Here is a 23,245-nt window from a genome sequence, read left to right on the forward strand (position 1 = left end):
GATCAAGAGATGGAACAATATTAACGTTGTAAAATATATTCTACAGACCAGAAAAAAAAGTTCAGCTGCAAAAGACTAAATACTTACCATGTCAGAGGGCAGTGAGTCTTTCCTTTGCTTTCCCCCTTTAGAACCCAACACATCTGTTGCTGTTTTCTGTGGTTCCTCCTGCTGGCAACAGCGGCCAGCGGAAGGAAACACAGCGTGTAATGGGGATGCAGGCATTTGACTCAAGCAGTAGTTTCAGGTCCCAAAGATTCTGCCGGAGTCTGTAGCTCTTAAAGACAGAGAGGTGAGTATTCACCAACCTCTGGAGAGGTAAATATACAGCCTCATACACATGATCAGATTTTCATCGGACAAAGCGTAGGACTTTAGTCTGAAGGGCGTTGGCCAGGAACTTGTATTTCATACAAACAGCAAAGAATTGTCAGCCAACAAACACAAAAGTACGTTGTTTTTTAGCTCTTTAGCACCACCCTTTGGATAACTTCTGCTAATTTTGTGTTTTGGTGAGTATTGCCTCTGAGCATGCGTACTTTGTGTACGATGTTGTTGTTGGCAGACAATTTTAAAGCATGCTATCCCACATTTGTTGGCGGAAAATCCGACAACAATTGTCCGATGGAGCGTACAAATGGTTGGATTTTCCGACAACAGCCTGTCATCACACAATTCCCGTTGGATAATCCAATCGTGTGTATGAGGCTTAAAGGTTTTCTTTGCTAGTAAACATTTAAAAAAAAATGTAAGTGACAGAGTCACTCTAACCAACATGCGTGTAGCAATATTTGCTATCAACAATTTCAAAATAATAAACTGAATCTCCATACATAACGCAATGAAGATAATTTACAATCAATATTAGAAAGATTAAGGCTGGGTTCACACTATGTTCGCATGCGGCTCACAACAGGGCTCAACAGGGATCCACAGGAATTTTTTGCTGAATTCGCACCTGAAATGGACCAAATAACGCAGATGGCTCCTGTGCAAATTCGCACCGGAGCCGCAGTGGAGATATGAGAACTGGCTCCACAGAGAGCCGGTCAAAATCTCCTGCTGTTGCGAATTGGTTGGGGGGAACCTGCATCCAATTTGCAATAGTGTGAACCCAGCCTTAAAGTGGATGTAAACCCCCCAAAAAAATATTTTTTTTTTATGTCACAATGTAGAGTATAAGATTTCCTATCATCTGTGCCCAGTCTTGCCACACAGAGTTAATCCAGCGCTAAGCAATCCTATTTTAATGTTCAGTGAAAATTAACAGAATTCCAGATAAAAACTTGCCAAAATATAAAGTCTGTTTCTCTGTTCTTGCTTTGTGTTACAGGTTATTTACATATCCTGGTAATATACAATGAACTTTGGATCACCTCATATTATGATAAACATAACATAACATATGATAAACATGTCCAAACTCTAGATATGTAAATAACCTGTAACACAAAGCAAGAACAGAGAAACGGACTTTATAATTTGGCAAGTTTTTATCTGGAATTCTGTTAATTTTCACTGAAAAAATTTTTTTTGGGGGTTTACATCCACTTTAAGGTTTTAACATAAAGCTAACTGCCTAATCAGACCTGTAGGTAAGTATTGAATGGTGGTGCTGTTTTCAGTGAATGAGGTAAGAACAGCATAGCTGGTGCTTGTGGGTTTGAGGTCTGTTTTTGCTGAAATGACTGTTTACAGGGTATAGAGACATAATAGTTAACTGATTCCTTTTAAAAATGATTAAAAATAGATACAAATTAATCATATAATGTGCCTCTAGTTTCACTTTCGTTTTTGCAGCTAGCTTAGTTTTTGCATGTAATTTAATGCCTCTGTGCTGGACAGAGCCATAGAGAGTGATGGTTAGGAAAACGAAACTAGAATCTCCCAGTACTGTGGTGATCAGGAAACAGACAACCAGGAAGTGTCCAGAACAGAGCAGAATTACAGCAACGTCAGAGCAAAAACGAACAATGAGGACATGAAACCAGGACTGCAGTAAGGTAAAGGAAGCTATTTAGCTAAAAAAAAAAAAAATCCTTTAGTGACCCTTTAAGGTTACCCTGATACCTAGAACATTAAATATATCATATATTAAAATGCATCTGTACCCAATTGTTTTGTTTTGTTTTATTTCAGACAGAATGGAGAAAGGGTAGGATACAGGTTTTACTGCTATTCCAGGCTTCATTATACAGATTTCTCCTCACTTTTTTGGGGGGGGGAACAACCTTTTCTGACGCAGAAAGTCAAGAAAAATCTGAACAGGGAAACCGACAACAATTAAAAGCTAACACAGGTTGTAGTCCTATGTAATGTAAAAAATATATACTGTATTTATTGGCGTATAACACTCACTTTTTTACCCTGAAAATAGAGGGTAAACTGTGCCTGCGTGTTATATGCAGGGGGCCGTGGAAAGTTTGTTTCCTGAAACTTCCCTCTTAAAGTTAGGGTGCGTGTTATACGCCGATAAACTTCTGTTGCTGTTGGAGCCGGTTCACACAGGGGCGGCTCATCAGGCGACTTAGTCGCCTGACAAGTCGCTCTCCGCTCTGTGCTATAGAAAAAGTTCTAATAAGAGCGACTCAAGTCGCTCCGATTTTAGAAAAAGGTTCATGTACGACTTTGGGACGACTTCAGGGCGACTTGCATTGACTTCAATACAGAAGTCATTTTGCAAGTCGCAACTGAAGTCGTGGGCAGATCGCCTTGCCGAGTCGCTCGGCAAGTCGTGCTGCCCCAGTGTGAACCGGCTCTCAGGCCCCGTACACACGTCCGAGGAACTCGACAGGCAAAACTCATCGTTTTGCTCGTCGAGTTCTGTGTGAAGCCGCCGAGGATCTCGGCGAGCCAACTTTCCTCATTGAACAACGAGGAAATAGAGAACATGTTCTCTATTTGGCTCGACGAGGAACGTGTACACACGCCGGGTTTCTCTGCAGAATTCAGCTCCGATCGAGTTTCTGGCTGAATTCTGGCTGAATTCTGCCCACGACTTCAGTGGCGACTTGCAAAAACTTGGTCGTGTGTACGGGGCCTTAGAGTTTTTCTCTAATTTCCTGTCCTGGGGACAATTCTTTTACCAGACTGTAGTAGACTGCCACTCTAGTCAAAACTAGAAAAAAAAGTTTTGGGTTCCCAAGGTATTACAAACATTACACCAATCTGGGTACAGTGTTTCTATTATTATAGCAGAAGGCAGAAAATATCTGATTGGAGAATTTGAAGTAAACTAAAGGGGAAAATAAAGAAAACTCGTTGAGCATAAAAAATGTCTACTGTACATAATGCAGAAGACATTTCCTAAGGACACTAACAATAAACTGAGATCAAACAAAAAGATGGCCAGAAAAAGCTTTTTGCCGATGTCTAATCACCTGAGGGTAGCAACCTATAACCCAGAGTATATGTATATCTGGCCTGTGTCCTGTAATGTACAATCACGATAAAAAGTTTTGGGTATAGATATACTTTAAAAGTCAAAGGCTTGACTGCATAGGGTCGGTGACAATGACAGTGACATAATCAAGGTCGTCCTAAAAATGTTATGTCAGTATGAACCCAAGTAGACCCACTATATTTCTTGCATCAAAGCCAACAGTATGGAAGTGACCCTTCTAGGCTATTCCCCTATGTTAGCAAACACATTTATAACTTCATGTTACAAGTAACTGAATTAGATCTAGAGTTAAATATACCTGAGCTTATCCAGCTAAACCGTCACTCTTTGCATAGCATTTAGTCATAGGTATATCCAACCAGCTAGTTCTTACATCAACCCATGTATTAACTTTCATTTCTTGTTTATGACAATCCTCAATTATCATTGATTTGCATATGTGGAAGGCTGACCGCAGGTCAGCCTGAATTTGTAGGAGGAGTCGGGAGGTATTTAAACCCACCCTCTATCCTCCTTCCTGTTGACGGTTTCTCTCGTGTGCCACCCACTCTTCCCCTTTTTCTTGCATGTCTTCTCTTTTACTTCTACTTGGGTATGCCCCCTTTTAGGCATACCGACCACGTGACCCCGGCACACCCCAGGTCTCTTCCCCTATTTTCCGCCCAGAACTTTCCAGCACGATTACCTGAGAAAGCTTACCACTTGCTAATGTTAAGCCCAAATATGTACATAGTTTGAGGTATTGTCTAGTTTGTTTGATTTTCCTTTTAAAGAAGACCTTTATGAAGAAGACCTCAATCTAATCCTTGTTTTAACTGGGTACACTTTCATTAGTATTGAGAGAAAGACTGCTGGAACCTGAATACAATTCAGGATACAATTTCTACCTCTAAGCCTTTAAAGTGTAAGTCCAGGCAAAATGTCTTTTAAGTTTCGTATATAATGGAAAAAGATTAGAAATTAGATAAAGTTTTAGTGCTATGCAGTGCTCCATTAGAGATATTTTCCCTTTCTGTCCTAATGACTTTGGTTTCACCAGATGGAAGGTGAAAGAAAATTGACAATAGGTACAGAGACAAAAAGTTTCTCCTACTCCGATAATAAAAAAAAATGACTTCTGTTTACGTTGCTGTGGTAAATTTACTCTCATCTCTTGTCTAGTGAAGCCATTGTTACCAAGAAAGTAAGTGAAGGGAAGTCTCCCCAGATAGCAGTAAAATAACATCATCCATTTCCCCATTCTATCAAACACTAAAAGGAAAAGGTTTGGGCTGGACATACACTTTATTGAGCGGACCCATTGGATTATTTATTAATTTGGTAATACATTCCTAAAATATACTTAGCTAATTGAAACTGAAAGTTCGATTCTGCTTTAATATCAAGGCACAGAAGACTTAGGCCGCGTACACACGGTCGAACATGTCCGCTGAAACTGGTCCACGGACCAGTTTCCACGGACATGTCCGACCATGTGTACGGCCTAGCGGACAGGTTTCCAGCGGACAAAAATTTCTTAGCAAGCTAAGAAACTTGTCCGCTGGAAACATGTTCGTCGGACATGTCCGATGGTTAGTACACCTAATCGGACATGTCCGCTGGTTATGACGTGTAACCAGCGTCCCGAAATCCTGCGCATGCGTCGAATTGATTCGACGCATGCGTGGAAGCATTGCACTTCCGTGTTTGAGAACGTCGGTGTCTTCTACGTCACCGCGCTCTCTGTCCGCTGGGATTTTGGTCTGATGGTGTGTACACACATCAGACCAAAAGCTCCCAGGAGACATGTCCGATGAAAACGGTCCGCGGACCGTTTTCATCGGACATGTCTCCTCGTGTGTACGGGGCCTGATTGATCCTTCTGAAACTGATTGCAGAGTCAGATTAATTTGATCATCGGTGAAGCAAATTTGCTCACCACTAATGTTTTGCATTGTTTGGAAAATATGCTTTTGCTGGCTTGCTCGGCCATTTAGACTGGAAAATGAGTACATACTAGAGTTAAATAGAGGAGTGAGTGCAGTAAAGACAGCAGAGCTGGTGTTTGCAAGTATGGGAGTGTCCACGGAGACAGATGCGTTGCGTGCTTGTGGGTCAGATTGAGATGTGTCTGTAATAAAAAAAAAATCATAATTATATTTTCTAAATAACATTATATTTTATTATTTAATGTGTATATTTTGTACCATTGTTCAAGTTAAAGCAGTTGTAAAGACACTTTTTACCTTACTGAATTCCCTGCATTAAATTCAAAAATGTCCCAGTAATAGTGTTGCCCCCTCACCCCCTCAATACTTGCCTCAATCAATCCAGTGCTGTGCCCATCTTTATTTTCTCTTTCCCCACTCTCGCAGGCTTTGCTGAGGCAGCAGAAGCCATTGCAGGGGACAGGGCCGAGCCATGCTGTGTATCAATACATACGGCTTCCTATGGGGGCACCCCATGAAGTGGAGCTCAGAATACTGCAGGGGGAACCCAGAAAAGGAGGTTTGGGGCTACTCTGTGCAATACTATTGCACAGAGCATGTAAGTCAAACATGTTTGTTACAGTGCCACCCACTCTTCCCCTTTTTCTTGCATTTCTTCTCTTTTACTTCTACTTGGGTATGCCCCCTTTTAGGCATACCGACCACGTGACCCCGGCACACCCCAGGTCTCTTCCCCTATTTTCCGCCCAGAACTTCCCAGCACGATTACCTGAGAAAGCTTACCACTTGCTAATGTTAAGCCCAAATATGTACATAGTTTGAGGTATTGTCTAGTTTGTTTGATTTTCCTTTTAAAGAAGACCTTTATGAAGAAGACCTCAATCTAATCCTTGTTTTAACTGGGTACACTTTCATTAGTATAGAAAGAAATACTGCTGGAACCTGAATACAATTCAGGATACAATTTCTACCTCTAAGCCTTTAAAGTGTAAGTCCAGGCAAAATGTCTTTTAAGTTTCGAATATAATGCAAAAAGATTAGAAATTAGATAAAGTTTTAGTGCTATGCAGTGCTCCATTAGAGATATTTTCCCTTTCTGTCCTGGTGACGTTGGTTTCACCAGATGGAAGGTGAAAGAAAATTGACAATAGGTACAGAGACAAAAAGTTTCTCCTACTCCGATAATAAAAAAAAAATGACTTCTGTTTACGTTGCTGTGGTAAATTTACTCTCATCTCTTGTCTAGTGAAGCCATTGTTACCAAGAAAGTGAGGCCTCGTACACACGACCGAATTTCTCAGCAAAAAACAGCAAGATACTTGCTGGGATTTTTTTTTTGCAGAGGAAACCGGTCGTGTGTACATTTTTCGACGAGGAAACTGTTGAGGATCCCGTCGAGCCAAAAAGAGAGCATGGTCAGATTAATTTGATCATCGGTGAAGCAAATTTGCTCACCACTAATGTTTTGCATTGTTTGGAAAATATGCTTTTGCTGGCTTGCTCGGCCATTTAGACTGGAAAATGAGTACATACTAGAGTTAAATAGAGGAGTGAGTGCAGTAAAGACAGCAGAGCTGGTGTTTGCAAGTATGAGAGTGTCCACGGAGACAGATGCGTTGCGTGCTTGTGGGTCAGATTGAGATGTGTCTGTAATAAAAAAAAATCATAATTATATTTTCTAAATAACATTATATTTTATTATTAAATGTGTATATTTTGTACCATTGTTCAAGTTAAAGCGGTTGTAAAGACACTTTTTACCTTACTGCATTCCCTGCATTAAAGTAAAAAATGTCCCAGTAATAGTGTTGCCCCCTCACCCCCTCAATACTTGCCTCAATCAATCCAGTGCTGTGCCCATCTTTATTTTCTCTTTCCCCACTCTCACAGGCTTTGCTGAGGCAGAAGAAGCCATTGCAGGGGACAGGGCCGAGCCATGCTGTGTATCAATAGATACGGCTTCCTATGGGAGCACCCCATGAAGTGGAGCTCAGAATACTGCAGGGGGAACCCAGAAGAAGAGGTTTGGGGCTACTCTGTGCAATAGTATTGCACAGAGCATGCAAGTCAAAATTTTTTGTTACAGTGACGGTGTGTCCATAGTGGGCGCAGGAGCACCGCCCCCTCTCTCCTGCACACGCCATATACCAATAGATAAATTCAAGCCACTATTCAGGTATCCGGCCCCTTGTTAAGCGCCGGCCATCTGAATTACAGCGGCAAGTGTGTTTTGGAAGTGCCTGATTAGAGCCATAGGCTGGCTGAATTTGATGGGGAAACTGGCTGCACTTAATGGGGAAACTGGCTGCACTTGATGGGGCAAACTGGCATAATTTGAGGGGGCAAACTGGCATCATTTGAGGGGGAAAACTGGCTGCATTTGATAGGAAAACCAGCTGTATTTGAGGGGGCAAACTGGCATCATTTGAGGGGGCAAACTGACTGCATTTGATGGGGAAACTGGCATCATATGAGAGGGAAAACTGTCTGTATTTGAGGGGGCAAGCTGGCATCATTTGAGGGGGAAAACTGGCTGTATTTGAGGGGGCAAGCTGGCTGCATTTGATGGGGCAAACTGGCTGCATTTGATGGGGCAAACTGGCAGCATTTGATGGGGCAAACTGGCAGCATTTGATGGGGCAAACTGCGGCAATTGATGGGCACAGTGGCTGCGTTTGATGGGCACAGTGATGTTTTTTTTTTTTTCAGTTTGTTTGCGCCCCCTCAAAAATTTGGAGCACCAGCCGCCACTGGTTTGTTATTTAAAAAAAATAAAAAATAAAACAGAGCCTTTACAACCGCTTAAAACAACACACTAGTCTATCAAATATTTACCCCTGTAAGTATGTTGTTCAGTTGAATATATATACCTTTTCCTATACTCTGTGGGGGAAATTTACTAAAACTGGTGTAAATTCTGGTGCAGCTCTGCATAGTAACCAATGAGCTTCAAACTTCAGCTTGTTCAGTTAAGCTTTGACAAAAAAAAACCTGGAGGCCTGGTTCACACTGGTGCGTTTTGACATGCGATTTGGCATGTCAAATCGCATGTCAAAACGGCGGTATTTGCCGCAAATTGCCGGCAATGGCACCATCGTAATTGGTGTGATGCCGCATCTGCGGTGCTGCACAAATTTCAAAAAGTAGTTTCTGTACGACTTTTTGCGAAATCGGAACTGCCAGCGGGAGTGAAATTGTGCAAGTTCAGCTGAACTCGCACGGCTTCATTCCTGCAGCCCAGTGTGAACCTGGGCGGAAGCTGATTGGTTACTATTACTAAGCTGATTCTGTGTGCATTAGGCCCATTTCACACTGGGACGGGAGGCGCGGTGGCTGTATAGCGCCGCTAAAAATAGCGGCGCTATACCGTCGGAATTGCCGTGGGATTCGGCCGCTAGCGGTATTAACCCCCGCTAGTGGACGATAAAGGGTTAATACCGCCCGCAATGCGCCTCTGGGCGATATTACCGCGGTTTCTCATTGTTTTACATGGAAAGGAGCGGTGAAGAAGCGGTATACATACCGCTCCTCTCACCGCTCCAAAGATGCTGCTTGCAGGAGATTTTTTTCTCTCCTGCCAGCGCATCGCCTCAGTGTGAAAGCCCTCCGGCTTTCACATTGAGAAGGCTGGGCAGGAGTTTTTCAGGTGGTATTTAGGCGCTATTTTTAACGCTGTTACGCCTGAAAAACTCCTCAGTGTGAAAGGGGTCTTAGTTTTAGTAAATTTCTCCCTGTTTTTCCATCATCACCTGTGTCGTTTGTTATTTTTGTTTTTATTCTAAAGGAATGGTACAGAAAGTTTAAAAACATAAATTGAAGGAGGTCAGCAAGGAAACATTAGACATGAATACAATGACAGGCATATTACCTTATTATTATCATATAAAGCAAAAATAATAATTATTATTTTTCTTTTAAAGTGACTCTGTCATGAAAAAGTGTGGGGCTGACATTGACATGCCCTTTTTGAAAATTCTAGTTGCCTGGCTGTGTCTGGCTTCAATACGTTTGAACTACATACACGGAACAAGTATGCTATAAATCCTTGAGCTGGGTCAGAGACTCAGAAAGCATTTACACTAAAGCATGGGCATGACGGCCAAGGAACTAACATTCTCAAAGCAGCACTTTTCTTATGACAGAGCTACTGTGAAGATACCGGTGCTGAAGATTAACAAATCTTTAATACATACTATAGAAAACTGTGATGTAAATCCTTAATACATACCATACTTACTGTACATACTTCATTTTCACTTTGCTGACATAAAGTATAATTTACCCATTGAGCCAGTACTCACTTGCTGATGACATAATTATGATGACACACTAGGCGCAATAAACTTTTGGTGGTGCAGAGTGAAAGATTGCGACAGAAAAATTGTTTTACAGAAAAGTCATAAGTTGCAACAAATTAACTATTATGGCACAGTGATCATACTTTATAAGGATTCCTGAGACACCCACTAACACAGTGGTTCTCAACCTGGGGGTCGCGACCCCCTTGGGGGTCGAATGATGATTTTCCAGGGGTCACCAATTCCTGGGCTGTTTCTGAAGCCCGCACCGCTCTCCCAGCCTTTTTGTGGTCACAAAGCAGTGCTGTCCCTGGAGCCCGTGGCCACCCCTCAGCCTCTTTGCAGCTGCCCATTCAGTTCACGGCATTGCCGGGGGGCAGAGACTAGAGGTCAGCTGACTGGTGAGGAATGTGAAGTGGGAGGGGCTGGAGGAGACCCTATCTCCAGAGTTCTGTAGAGGTGTCACTGCTATGAGACACCACAAAGTCAGAGACACAGTGAAGCCGGAGACACAATGAGTAACACTGCCTGTGATTATAGTTCCCATTAAAAGTCCCCACTACAGTTCTCAGATCAGCAGATGACCATTATCAAGAGCACCTAAGTTGGCTGATCAGAGCTCCCCCCAGCACTCATCCCAAACAGCCCCCCACCCAAGGAGTAAGAGAAGGAATAAAAATAGAGAATACATGGAAGGGTGAAGAAAAGAGGTGGAGGAACAAATAAAAAGGAAGAGAAAGAACAAGAAAGATGGCTAGTGAGAGGGATGGGGGGGGGGAAAACAAGAAATTAGGATAGAGAGAGATAAAAGGGAAAGAAAGGAGAACAAATAGAAAGAGTGGTACATCCCAAAATGTGCCATAAGGAGTTTTAATACTATACGAGTGGAAGGGACTCAGGGAGCACTAAATGCCTGTGGGTTAGGGGCACAAATTACTTGTCTTGCTTTGGGTGCTGATAACCCACACTACGGAAATCATTTTACTTTTAGGGGTCCCCACAACTTGGGAAATTTTATCAAGGGGTCACGGCACTTGAAAGGTTGAGAACCACTGCACTAACGCCTCTATTCTATGCACATAAAATATATGCAATCTTTTCATCTAAATGTTGCACAAGCTTCTGCTTTTATGCAAAATGTTGCAAAGAGAGACTTTCTTTTTCGCACATTTAAAAATGTAAATCATTGTTTATTTGTGCAAGATTAAAAATGTCTCAATCTGCACTAATTTAAAGTCATACCACCAATAGATTTTGCACCCACTGTGTAATTTACCAAATAAGCAGGTTAATATTTGGTACACCATTTGGTAGATGATATACCTTGACATCATGCAATGCCCATCAATCTAATACAAATTCTCAATTTAGTTCACAGTTCCCTATTGCCTGTTACATTATGTCAGCAAACTGAGAATATTGACCCATGTGAAACAGCCTGTGGGATAAATTAGCTGGATTTGTTAGCATTATTTTTCACATTGCAAGTAAAATGCTTCTGTGGGCTTGCTTGCCCACCCAACACGAGAATGAGTACATACTGGAGAAGACTGGAGAAGTGAGTGCATTGGGAACAGCAGAGCTGTTGACTGTAAGTATGGGAGTTTCCATTGAGACAGTGGTGGTGGATGCTTGTTGGTCAGATTGGGACGAACCTGTAATAAAATAAATCATGAAAATGTGTTCTGTAAAAAAAATCTTCTGTGCAGAAATCTTATTCAGCGCTGGCCACCCATGTACTGTAACTTCCCTTAGACATGAATGTAGCCGTATTCCACCCAAATGAAAGGCCTGGTAGCTCTACAGTGGACTCGGCTTTTGCTAAAGACTTCCAGGAGTATCAGTCTCCTTATCCCTGCTGCACACAGTGGTTCCTCCCACCAACTCCCTCCAACAAGATGGGGTTGATTTACTAAAACTGGAGAGTGCAAAATCTGGTGCAGCTGTGCATGGTAGCCAATCAGCTTCTAACTTCAGTTTGTTCAATTAATCTTTGACAAAAAAAAAACTGGAAGCTGATTGGTTTCTTTGCAGAGCTGCACCAGATTTTGCACGCTCCAGTTTTAGTAAATCTACTCTGATGTATTCATGTTGTAAAGAGAATGACAAACCACTGAGTGCAGCAGAGGACAAGAAGACCAGCACTACTATAAGCGGTTGTTAATGAAGAAACTATTTATTATGAAACACGGCTGTGAATCAACACAATACAAATTCAATAAATGGACAAGATAAACTACTGGTGGCCAGGGCTGGACTGGGACAAAAATTTGGCCCTGGACTTCATCCAGACTGGCCCACTTTGATATGTCTCTCCTATGGCGGCCGGACAACTCCAGCACCCCCCCCCGGCCACCCAAGCCCCCTCTCCCCCTTCACTAGCCACTCTTTATTAGAGTAGAACGGCTGGTACTCTTATAGGCAGTACCAGTGGGGAAGCTAGACATTATTTCACCCAGGGCAAAGAATCAGTTTGGTGCCCCTCTTATGGGACAAGATTAGGCAGAAGTGAGAAACTCCCAGGCCGCTGTCACTAAAGCCGGCCCACTGAGCCATCGGCCCACCGGGAAACTCCCTGTAGTCCCAATGGCCAGTCCATCCCTGCTGGTGGCGTAGAGTGAGTAGAGCAAATTGTGACAAATTATCTAATATGTCGCAGTGACCATAGTTTAATAAGAGTCCTGCACCACCTACAGCTTAACACACTCGTTTTCTTATTCCATATGCAAAAATATATGAAATCTTTTTAAAGTATAGGTTGCACAAATTGCAACATTTTAATGAAACATGGCAGATAAAGAATTTCCTATTTGTGATGCACATGTCACATTACACAGGCACTGTACGTTTGTTGCAGTAGTAAAAGTTTACATTTTAATTGACATTTTTTAGTGCTGTTTAAATATTGCACTGCGGATTGTTTATTGGGCCCAATATGTCTAAATTAGACTCAAAGGGGCTGATTTACTAAAGGCAAATTGAATGTGCACATTGCAAGATCAGTTGCTCCAGAGCTTATTAAATGAATAGAAGCGCCACTGACTTTCATCATCTATTTATCTGCCGTCAAAAATGCTGTTTTCTTTATTTTCCTTGCATGTGATTGGGTATTCTTCGCAAAATGAAGTTTTACCACAACTGCACTTTGCAAAGTGCACAGTCTAGTTGCCTTTAGAAGATCAAGCCCAAAGTACCCATGCCTGGGCAGATCCAGCTACTTCATCACTCCTGGCCTAGTATTAAGGTGCTTATACATATATCTGACTAGCTAGCCCTTAGGTCAAACCAAAATAATGTATTTATTTGCATATAACACTCACTTTTTTACCCTAAAAATAGAGGGTAAACTGTGCCTGCGTGTTATAAGCAGGGGGCTGTGGAAAGTTTTTTTCCTGAAACTTCCTTCTTAAAGTTAGGGTGCGTGTTATACGCCTGTGCGTGTTATACGCCGGTACTAACTTTCAGAGGTTGTTCATGACCATTCTCTATTATTATGTATTTGCATATAATGCTCCTTTTAAAACAATTACATAGTTCTCTATGTCCAGCTGGTCTATAGATTTGTTCCCTCCTACATCATAATTAAACTTGAAAAATTATGAGAACAACATGGTGCCTCTGTCTAATTTTCTTTTAGCTTAGAATTACTTCTATAGATATCCGTTACTGGCTCCTCCACAATTAGTAAACTAGTCCTCTGGTTAGGCTGCACTAGTACTTGTAGCTAATTTATACCATGGGATAACAAATTATTTTATGTATCAGAGGTAGTGTCTGGTGTGTTATCAATAGATAAACGCAGGTTGCTGAGAGTGGAGTAAAGTGGAGGTAAGGGTATACCTACAATGAGAAAAATTGAACAAATATATTATTACAGTATAAAGGAATTTTATTGACTCCGTCTACATATAAAAATACCATCGGTCACACTATGGTATATTTACAGGAAGTCTCTATTTTGAAAAATCCAATAACTTTCATTGCTGATGTCTCCTAAAAAAACTAAAATTCCCTTGATATCAATATGATTCAACTGTTCTAAAACTTTCCAAGTTACTAAATCAAAGCAAGTATGTTGATCTTAGCTTCACTCTTATTTCACTTGTTCCCAATCAGGCAGCTACTCCTTTTATTTTTGGTCAAGGAGCTCATTCATATCTTTATTATGGACTTTATAATGAATGTTACTTTTCTCGTGTGTGAAATTCTCTGCATGGACTGTTATCTCTGTTGAGTGGTGGATTAGGGAGCAGGGACCTAAAGCCTCGTGCATTTTTTTGTACATTTTCGTTGAGGAAACTGTCGAGAAACTCGACGAGCCAAAAAGAGAGCAAGTTCTCTATTTCCTCGACGGGAATGGAGAAACTTGCCTTGTCGAGTTCCTTGACAGCCTAACAAGGAACTCGACAAGGAAAACGATGTGTTTCGCCCGTCGAGTTCCTCGGTCGTGTGTACGAGGCTTTACAGTCTCAGAAAGCTGAGGAGGAAAGCAGTAAGAGGTAGGAGTTTTTGTTCTTTTTGAAGTGCTGTTTAGAAATAACAAAGTAGATACTGTTCAGTGTTCCTCCATCCTGGGGGAAGGGGGAGGGGGCAATACATTTAACGGTGTTTCCCCAATTGTTCAACGTTTTTATCCCTTAGTGAGCAGTATAGAAAGGGATATGTAAAAATAATCCCAAAAACCCAAATTGCAGTATACTTTCTGCACTAAAATACACAAACCAAGGCTGTAACCCAAAACCTTTTTTTTTTTTACTTCTCCATTTTTGTTCTTTTTCTCCCATCTACTTTTTTAGTTCATTGCAAACTTGCAATAGTCTATTTCAAACTTACATAGACTGGGGAAACTAAGGCCCCTTTCACATTGGACCTGTAGCCGCGGTGGCGGTATATCGCCGCTAAAAATAGCGGCGTTATACCGCCGGGATTGTGGCGGGAATCGGCCGCTAGAGGTGCGGTATTAACCCCCGCTAGCGGCCGATAAACGGTTAATACCGCCCGCAATGCGCCTCTATGTGAAAGCCCTCCGGCTTTCACATTGAGGTAGCTGGGCAGGAGTTTTTCAGGCGGTATAGCAGCGCTATTTTTAGCGCTGTACCGCCTGAAAAACTCCTCAATGTGAAAGGGATCTTAAGATATGCTGAAATGACAAAATGAAAAGCAAATATGTTGCCAATCTTGATTAGCAGACCCCTAATATCTTTATGCTTTTGACTGCCTTCCCATATATCAAGAAAATACAACATACACATGTAGGTACTTAATCTCATTATGGGAATAAATAAATTGGACACATGTATGTCTTTATAGGCACTTATTAATTAAATCAATCCAACTAAAATTTTCAACATGGTATAACATTGGAAGGTAGCTCACTGTGAGATTTGTCCATCCTTTACATAAAAATAAGTGATGTGCTATTATGCTCACTACCTCTGACTAAATATTTCCTGAAGAACATAGACAGCACAAAGAATGGTAACAAGAAAGCCAAAACTTAGTATTTTAGAGAAAGTTTAGAGCCTCCATTATTTTGTGGTTTCCCTGTTGCTAGATTTTGGCCAGGAAAACCGGACGTGTGTATGCTTCCTCGCAGTTTTCCCCCGTCAGAAAAACAGCCGGGAATCCCGTCGGGAAAATAGAGAACCTGCTCTCTATTTTCCCATCGGGATTCCCGCCGTTTTTTTCCCGCCAGATCTACTACTGCCATGGAAAACCTATGGGAAAAATTGCAAGGCAGTGCCGATGGAGCATACACACGGCCGGGATTCCCGGCCAAAGCTCCATGGCAGTTTTCCTGCCGGGTTCTCGGCTTTCCCCTCGGTTTTCTCTGCGGATTTTTTACCGCCAAGAAAACCGAGCGTGTGTACAGGTCTTTACAGTCAGAACAGGAAGAAAGCTTTCCAAAATAAAAATGTTTAGTGAGAAATAAGTAAAACTTTTCACTGCCATCTGCACCTTGCTGTCCAAGTAGCAGCCATTCCCTTCTTTGCTTGTTCAGATTTTGCAGGGACAGGATGTGGGAGAACATTTTCCCGAAGAGAAATTACGTGGCTCTCAGCTGTCCCTAATTTGGGGGGGGGGGGTCCCTCTTTTGGACTCAAATCCCTCTGTCTCTATTTGTTCCTTGGTTGCTTCACATTTTGGTCGGATGTATAGATCTCTATTAAATTATTATTATTTTTTAAATATGTAGTGGTGGAAAAAAAAGCATTTGTGAGTTTAACCAATTATTTTGTGCATGTTAATTAAAACCTAGCCAGCCAAACCTTTCTTGAGTTTTACATTTACTTTAGACTATGAATTGTAAAAAATCGTTTCTATAAATATGAAAAAGAAATAAAATATTTAGTAAGAAAGTGTTAAATATAAAATAATAAAATATACATATAAAATATTAAATTAAATATAAAATATTTAATAATGAATTATTAAATATTACAAAGAAAGAGAATATTTTGGACTCTGCATAACTTATATCATTATTGCAATCTGCAGTGTTTTTTTATTTATTAAACAGTATTTTTAACCAGTATGAAGAAATCACTTAATGAAGTTACAATATGAAAAAGAGGTTTTAAAATATTACCGGTGTTGTTTGTTAGATCATCTCCTGTGAAAACACAAAAAATTATGCCCCATTAACAATTTATACATTCCTTATCACAAATCAATACCAGATCCTTATGAATGCATGTGCACAGAACTTTTCAGCAGATGGCACTAGAACACACTTTTTTGGGAAATGAAAAACAAAAAATAAAGAATTTAGTGCTTTCTATAATGTTGGCCTGCAGGAGGCGCTGCTATTCTATTAATGAGAATGAGCAAACTCTTTTACTGTCTTTAGTGAAAGATATTTACCAATATGTGTCAGATACTATACTGTTATTAGTAACATATTTTGAATAGTTTAAAGACTGATTATAAAAATATAAAAACACAACAAAATAAAATAAGCATAAGTGCATCTCACCAAGAAAATGCATTAGTATATCCAGCAAATCACTAATTAGATAAAACAATATTTCCTGTCTGTTTCCAGGTTTAAGCAATGTTCTAGGAAATTGTACTGAAAAAAAAATAAGCATGCATGCCTGATAACTATTTTTGTATCGTCAGGCAAAAGTACAAAGCACAAATCAGAAAGAAGATACCAGTCATGAAGATATCTTTATATTTTATCCAATCCGGTTTAACCCCTTGCAAGTTGGGTGATGTAGCAAGCAACAAATTCAATATTCACACCATTTTCAATATATATGTTGCCAGTACACCTCATTTCTTTTTTAATGTAGTCCTTTATTGTGCAAATTCAGCACATAAATAAATTAAACTTTTCAACTAAGGTCCTTTCATTCATATTGTATATATATATATTTATATATATATATGTATATATTTATATATATATGTATATATATAAAAAAATAAGTAACAAAATATATATATATATATATATATATATATATATATATATATATATATATATATATATATATATATATATATATATATATATATATATATATATATATATATATATATATATATATACACACACACACACACAGAATATTTATAAGTGATCACATAATCCTGGTGTGACACAATGGGGGTTATTTACTAAAGGAAAATCCACTTTGCATTACAAGTGCACTTGGAAGTTCAGTCGCTGTAGGTCCGAGGGGGGTCATGCAAGGAAAATAAAAAACAGCATTTTAGCTTGCACATGATTGGATGATAAAATCAGCAGAGCTTCCCCTCATTTCAGATTTACAGCGACTGCACTGCAAAGTGGATTTGCCTTTCGTAAATAACCCCCAATACAACAGTATGATTTTAAAAAGACATCCTGGAGCTCCAGTTCAGTTATTTATCCTAAGCTGAGATGATATCATCAGTCTGCCACAGGCAGGAGAAATATCTTCCCCAGTCTCCCCCTGTGGTGAAACTGGAACCTTGTAAATTTGTAGAAAATCACAAAGTAAGCTCCTGCAACAGGTGTGAGATAGGTCAGACATTTTGGTGGCGGTTCACAGCGTAATACGGTGAGCGTTTTCTGCAATGCATGTCAAATGCATTTGGTGTGCCGTCTGCTGCAAGTGTCAAAACATTCCTATTCCTATTGAAACCCCAAACGCAAATTGCAAACACCAATAAAAAATATATTTTACATTTGAGTGCAAGTAATTTACACTTATACAAATACACAAAGACGTATATGCGTAAATTCAAAAGCTGGCAGCTAAAAGAGGATGAAGATTTTAACATGTGATTATGCGTACACACATCTGCACAACATTTTTCCTCAGGATCTTTCTGCCAGCTCCTGTCAGCAAGATCCTGGGTATAAACATCAGTAAATGAATATGTTCATGTGCAAAGGGGCCTTATGAACTCTAGCCTGGAAGTCTAGAACTGCACATGTACTAGGATTTAATTGGCGTATTTAAATTAAGATGACATCTCAATCCAGGAAGTAGATGCTGATCATGGTGACAAACAAAGATGGCTGTGTCATCCTGGAGGGAATAGTAAATAAAGACTTTGGGGAGTCCTGTAATCTCTGAGAGGTAGTAAATAATGTAAGGCTTCATGCACACAGTGGTGCAGAGGCCGTACAGATTACAGTGCCTGCATAATGATATTCCTGGGCCCACTGAGATGTGTTAGAGGAGGCGGCTGTGGTAAAGCACCCACATCTGTACACTTCCTGCATTCACTGCATACATTAGTGCGCATGCGGGTGCTTTTTACAACCTTCAGCAAACAATGGCATACAGCCGCATCTTCTAATGTATCATAATGGGCCCCTGAATGGTATTATGCAGGCTCTGTACGCTACATCAATGTGCATTAACATGCAAGCATTTAGCATGGGAAGGGTTAATATGATGTTAGGTCCTCTTTGAATTAAGGTCAGTATGAGTAATGCTGTTTTGAAGCAGAGCACACATTGGAGTCAATCGTTGTTTTCTCTCCCATGCTCTTTGTCCCACAGCTGTAGCAACGTGCACCAGCATTTCTACAGAGATATTAATTATTTAACCGCGAGATCCTACGAACCCTTGGTTCGCTTGTCAAAGATGACAGAGAAAAGACAGTTAATGTCTGTTTCCACTCAAAAAGGAGTTACAATTTGAATTATGTATTTTCTTTTTTTTTTTTGCTTTTGTTTAGCAGTAAATAATTTATTTACTAAAGGAATCACGACTGTTCACTTTGAATGCATGTTCCTATAGTTTAGCAAATTATAATTTACAAATACCGTACTGGTGACCCCACAATTGGGATAAAACTTTTTCAGGGAAGGGAGTTTAACAAGACACGTGGCCACTCATTAAAAATTGGTTTAACCATAAACTACATAGAGTGTTCTTTACTGTAAGAGCGGCCAGGATGTGGAATTCCCTTCCACTGGTGGTCTCAGCGGGGGGCATCGATAGTTTCAAAAAACTACTAGATAAGCACCTGAACGACCACAACATACAGGAATATACAAGGTAATACCGACTTATAATCACACACACAGGTTGGACTTGATGGACTTGTGTTTTTTATCAACCTCACCTACTATGTAACTATGTAACCTATCATGTGCAAGCAGGATAGGCAGGATTTAAATAGCATTTTGTTTTAAAAGGAACCTGTACTGCAGTAATGGTCTCTAAATTCTCGAAAAGTAGACAGTTTAACTCAGTCCTAATCTTCAGAATTCTCTTAGTACTCTCTGCATGTTTCATGTACTACAGTCCTTAATCAGGTGTGTTTTTCAGACACCTAATAACTACCATTAAAGCGCATCTGTCATAAGAGAAGAATGGGAACTGCCATTAATGGCTACTGGAATGTTCAATCAGTTTGGCTCCACTTTTTAGTTCACAATTCTTCGTAATTTGGAATTTCTAAACCAGAAGTCCCATTATGTTTAACAGGAACTCAAACCAGGCTCCAAAAATTGTGTACTACAGAGCAGCAAATAATGCAAAATTGTGTGCAGAATGGTTTCGGGAGCTTTGGGATCCCTGCCTGATGACATGATGGGGCAATGAACAAAATGAGCCACTTCCCTTAAAAATTATACCAGGGATACTAAGATAGAAGGGTGGAGCTTGGTGACACTGGAAGAAAGGCTAAGGGTTCCAAGACAAGAGCAGAGAGCAGAAGTAGATATAAAGTAGAAACATCCATCAAAGCATCTTTTGGTTTCTTTAGACCCAAGTCACCAAACAAAACATCGACATTAGCATTTGGATCAGTAAAATTCTAAATTTAACATTATCTGAAGGGTGGGATCAGCTCTACTAATCCTTTCCTGAAAATTCTACCTGTGTATGGCTTCAATACATTTTTACCCCTTTCACCGGCGCTGTGTGGGCGGGAGCGTGGCGCTTTTAAACCCAAAGAAGGTGTTAAAGGGGTTGTAAACCCTCCTGTTTTTTCCCCTTAATGCAACCTATTCATTAACCTCCCTAGCGGCATGATTATTTCTGATTTTAGGTGCTGAAAGCGGTACCATTATTTGCAAGGAAATTTTGCGTTTTATACTGTAGGCCTGTAATTTTTAGGAATAACTCACTTAAATCTGACCAAACAAGAGTCTAGTAGGCATCCCGGGTATGATTTTTTTTTAAAAACAAAATCATAAATTATAATATAATAAATAATTATAAATAATTATAACAAATAATAATATAATTATAATAAAAATTATTCAATAATGTAATCAACTCAAAATCACTAAAATTTGCAGTTGCAGAATTGTCGCTGTCATTACTTTTATTTTTTTATGATGAATTTCCCCACAAATCACTATCGCTCAATTCTGCAAGTGATTATAATTTATTATCGCTGTTTTCTAGCTGGTCTAAAACCACTTTTGACATAAAGGGACACTTTTTGGTTGCTATGGACAATCTCCAGTTTCCAGGCAGAAAGAACAGTTTTTATTATATAAAAGTACACGCAGGACACTGGGCAGACCACTAGGGACAAGGGGATTGTGTATTTTTTACATACAGTACTGTAATCTGTAAGATTACAATATACTGTATGTATTGTGTTTATTTACTTTTTTGAATTTGGCGCCGTTCTCTGCCCCCGTGCTTTGTAACGGCGCAGGGAATGGAGCTCGGCGGCACACTGTGAATCGAGCGAGGAGATACCGCTTGATCACACAGCGCGGCGGCATCGCAGGATCCAGGGACAAGGTAAGTAAACCCTGCCTGTGGCTGCTGCAAGGCGATCCGAGTCTGGCTCGGGGTTACCGCTTTTGGTAATGAAATACCACCCCGAGCCAGACTCGGAAATACCGCCAGTGGGGTTAAGGGAAAAAAACTTCTGGCAGTCACAGGCCCCCCCAGCCCCTCCGTTTTACTTACCTGAGCCCTGGAATGGGGCCGAGTCCTGCAATCCGCGGCTATGGATGCCAAATGCTGGATTCGGGAGCACACCCACAAGGTAATTCCCCGGGAGAGCGCATCTCCTAGGGGGTTATCTGATGCGAGGAGGAGCCGCGAGAGCCGCAGAGGGACCCCAGAAAACAGCATTCAGGGGCACTCTGTGCAAAACGAACTGCACAGTGAAGGTAAGTATGACATGTTTGTTATTAAAAAAAAAAAAGAAAAACTAACCTTTAGTATCACTTTAAAAGTGCCCAAAAAGCACTGCTGCCGTAGCGCTTTGCAGGCGCTTCAGCAGCGCTGCCCATTGATTTCAATGGCAGAGGCAGTTTAGGAGCGGTGTGTACAGTGGTCCCGCATCGCCCCAAGGACTTGGGGCAGTGCAGGACTTTTTTTTTCCGTCCTGCAAGCGCACCGCCCCAGTGTGAAAGCACTCAGGCTTTTACACTGGGGTGGCAGGGGAGGCAGTTAACAGACACTATTTTTAGAGCTACAACACCTGTAAAGTGCCTTCAGTGTGAAAGGGGTCTTTGAGTCCTAGATACAGAGCAAGCATGTCCCAGGTGCCCAAAAAGTCTGTGATTGTTCTGGGTAAGTGAATCATGAATCCAAAGCATCAGCATGACCCCCATGGATCCACCATCCTTAAAATCTCTCAGGCCCCGTACACACGACCGAGTTTCTCTGCAGAATTCAGCCAGAAACTCGATCGGAGCTGAATTCTGCCGAGAAACCCGGCCGTGTGTACACTTTCGGCCGAGGAAGCCGACGAGTTCCTCGTCGAGCCAAATAGAGAACATGTTCTCTATTTCCTCGTTGTTCAATGAGGAAAGTTGGCTCGCCGAGATCCTCGGCGGCTTCACACAGAACTCGACGAGCAAAACGATGAGTTTTGCCCGTCGAGTTCCTCGGACGTGTGTACGGGGCCTAAGGATGAAAACCCTACATCTAGCAGTGTCAAAAACAATACAGAGATGGCAGGAAGATCTTTGAACATTGCATCCAGTATAGAAAGCAGACACTTGGAATAACTTTTCATAAATTAAGCTCACCAGATTTACATTAGGAGTCTTAGTTCATAAGAAAGACTTGCTATAGAGGGAGTATGACATTTGCATGTATTGCATTTTAACATCTAACCGGATGCCAGGGGCTCAACGTTTCTCCTACCTGTGGCAGTGATTATATGGTACCGTATATGAAAAGTCTCCCACACTGAAGTTAAAGCTGGGTTTTGCTTATCAATATAGACCACAACATTTTTAAAAATTGCGCCATCTTTGACATTTAGTAAAGCAGTAAAAAATGAACCATGGTAATTTATCACCAACATAAAACTACCAAAACCTCATTATAAATTGCCTGCCAATGCACTGCAGGGGGACCAAAAAATAAAAAAACATACCCTTTCTTTTCCACTGCGGGCCACCATAATGCACGATATGTACATGCACTTTCAGTGGGCAACTTGCTATACAGATTTTTTATCACTACACTCCTATGTAAAGATCTATCAGGAATGCTTTACAAAAAAAATTTTAGAAGCAAAACACAAGTGGTCGTGTACACTAAACCTTAAAATGTATGTAAACTCTAATTTAGGCTAAACTCCAGGCACATAAAAAAGAAACTGTTCAAAAGAGAAGAATTGCCCTTGCAGGGCAAGTATAGCCGCTAAGGCCCTGTACACACGGGCAAGAATCTCGTCAGGAAAAAAACGTTGTTTCCCTGACGAGATTCTTGGCAAGAAACTCTTGTCACCCGAGTGTACAGACTCTCATTTCAAAAGAAACCGCGGTTCTCTTAAAAGGAAAGAACGCGGTGACGTCATCGCATACGACGAGCATGCGCTCGTCACATTCGATGCCGTCACCGACATCTTGCTTCACCCTACATATGCCATGGAAGCTACCGTGCATGCGTCAAAGTTATTTCGAGCATGGGCGGGTTTCCACGGCGACAGGTAAGTATACACACTCTCGACGAGAAAAAAGAGCGCAGGTTCTCTTTTTTTCTCGTCGAGATTCTTGCCAGATTTCCTAAAGAGAAACCGGAAAACATCGTACACACGAATGGTAATCTCGGCAAGAAGCAGTTTTCTTGCTGGTTTTTGCAGAGAAAAATGGTCGTGTGTACGAGACCTTACACATCAACTGACAAAAGTTTCTTAAAAACCAATATAAAAAACACGAATAAATCAAACTTGTATTT

At 40.8% G+C, this 23,245-nt stretch overlaps 1 protein-coding gene across 7 annotated transcripts in view; it reads right to left on the reverse strand.

The window, feature by feature from the left end:
• Positions 1–23,245, reverse strand: part of PTPRC (protein tyrosine phosphatase receptor type C) — a 300,264-nt gene that overhangs the window by 202,924 nt on the left and 74,095 nt on the right. For 2 of the 7 annotated variants that reach the window (XM_040359865.1, XM_040359864.1), the window contains exons 3-6: positions 16,219–16,242; positions 11,171–11,284; positions 6,865–6,978; positions 5,400–5,513 (exon numbers count right to left, since the gene is read on the reverse strand). In XM_040359865.1, coding sequence (XP_040215799.1) covers positions 5,400–5,513; positions 6,865–6,978; positions 11,171–11,284; positions 16,219–16,242 — 366 coding nt within the window. The remainder of the gene's footprint in view (positions 1–5,399; positions 5,514–6,864; positions 6,979–11,170; positions 11,285–16,218; positions 16,243–23,245) is intronic. The other 5 variants (XM_040359868.1, XM_040359867.1, XM_040359870.1 and 2 more) reach the window with 3 other exon arrangements.

This window comes from Rana temporaria, chromosome 7 (genome assembly GCF_905171775.1).
Source record: "Rana temporaria chromosome 7, aRanTem1.1, whole genome shotgun sequence".
In the NCBI taxonomy this organism is placed as follows: Eukaryota; Metazoa; Chordata; class Amphibia; order Anura; family Ranidae; genus Rana; species Rana temporaria.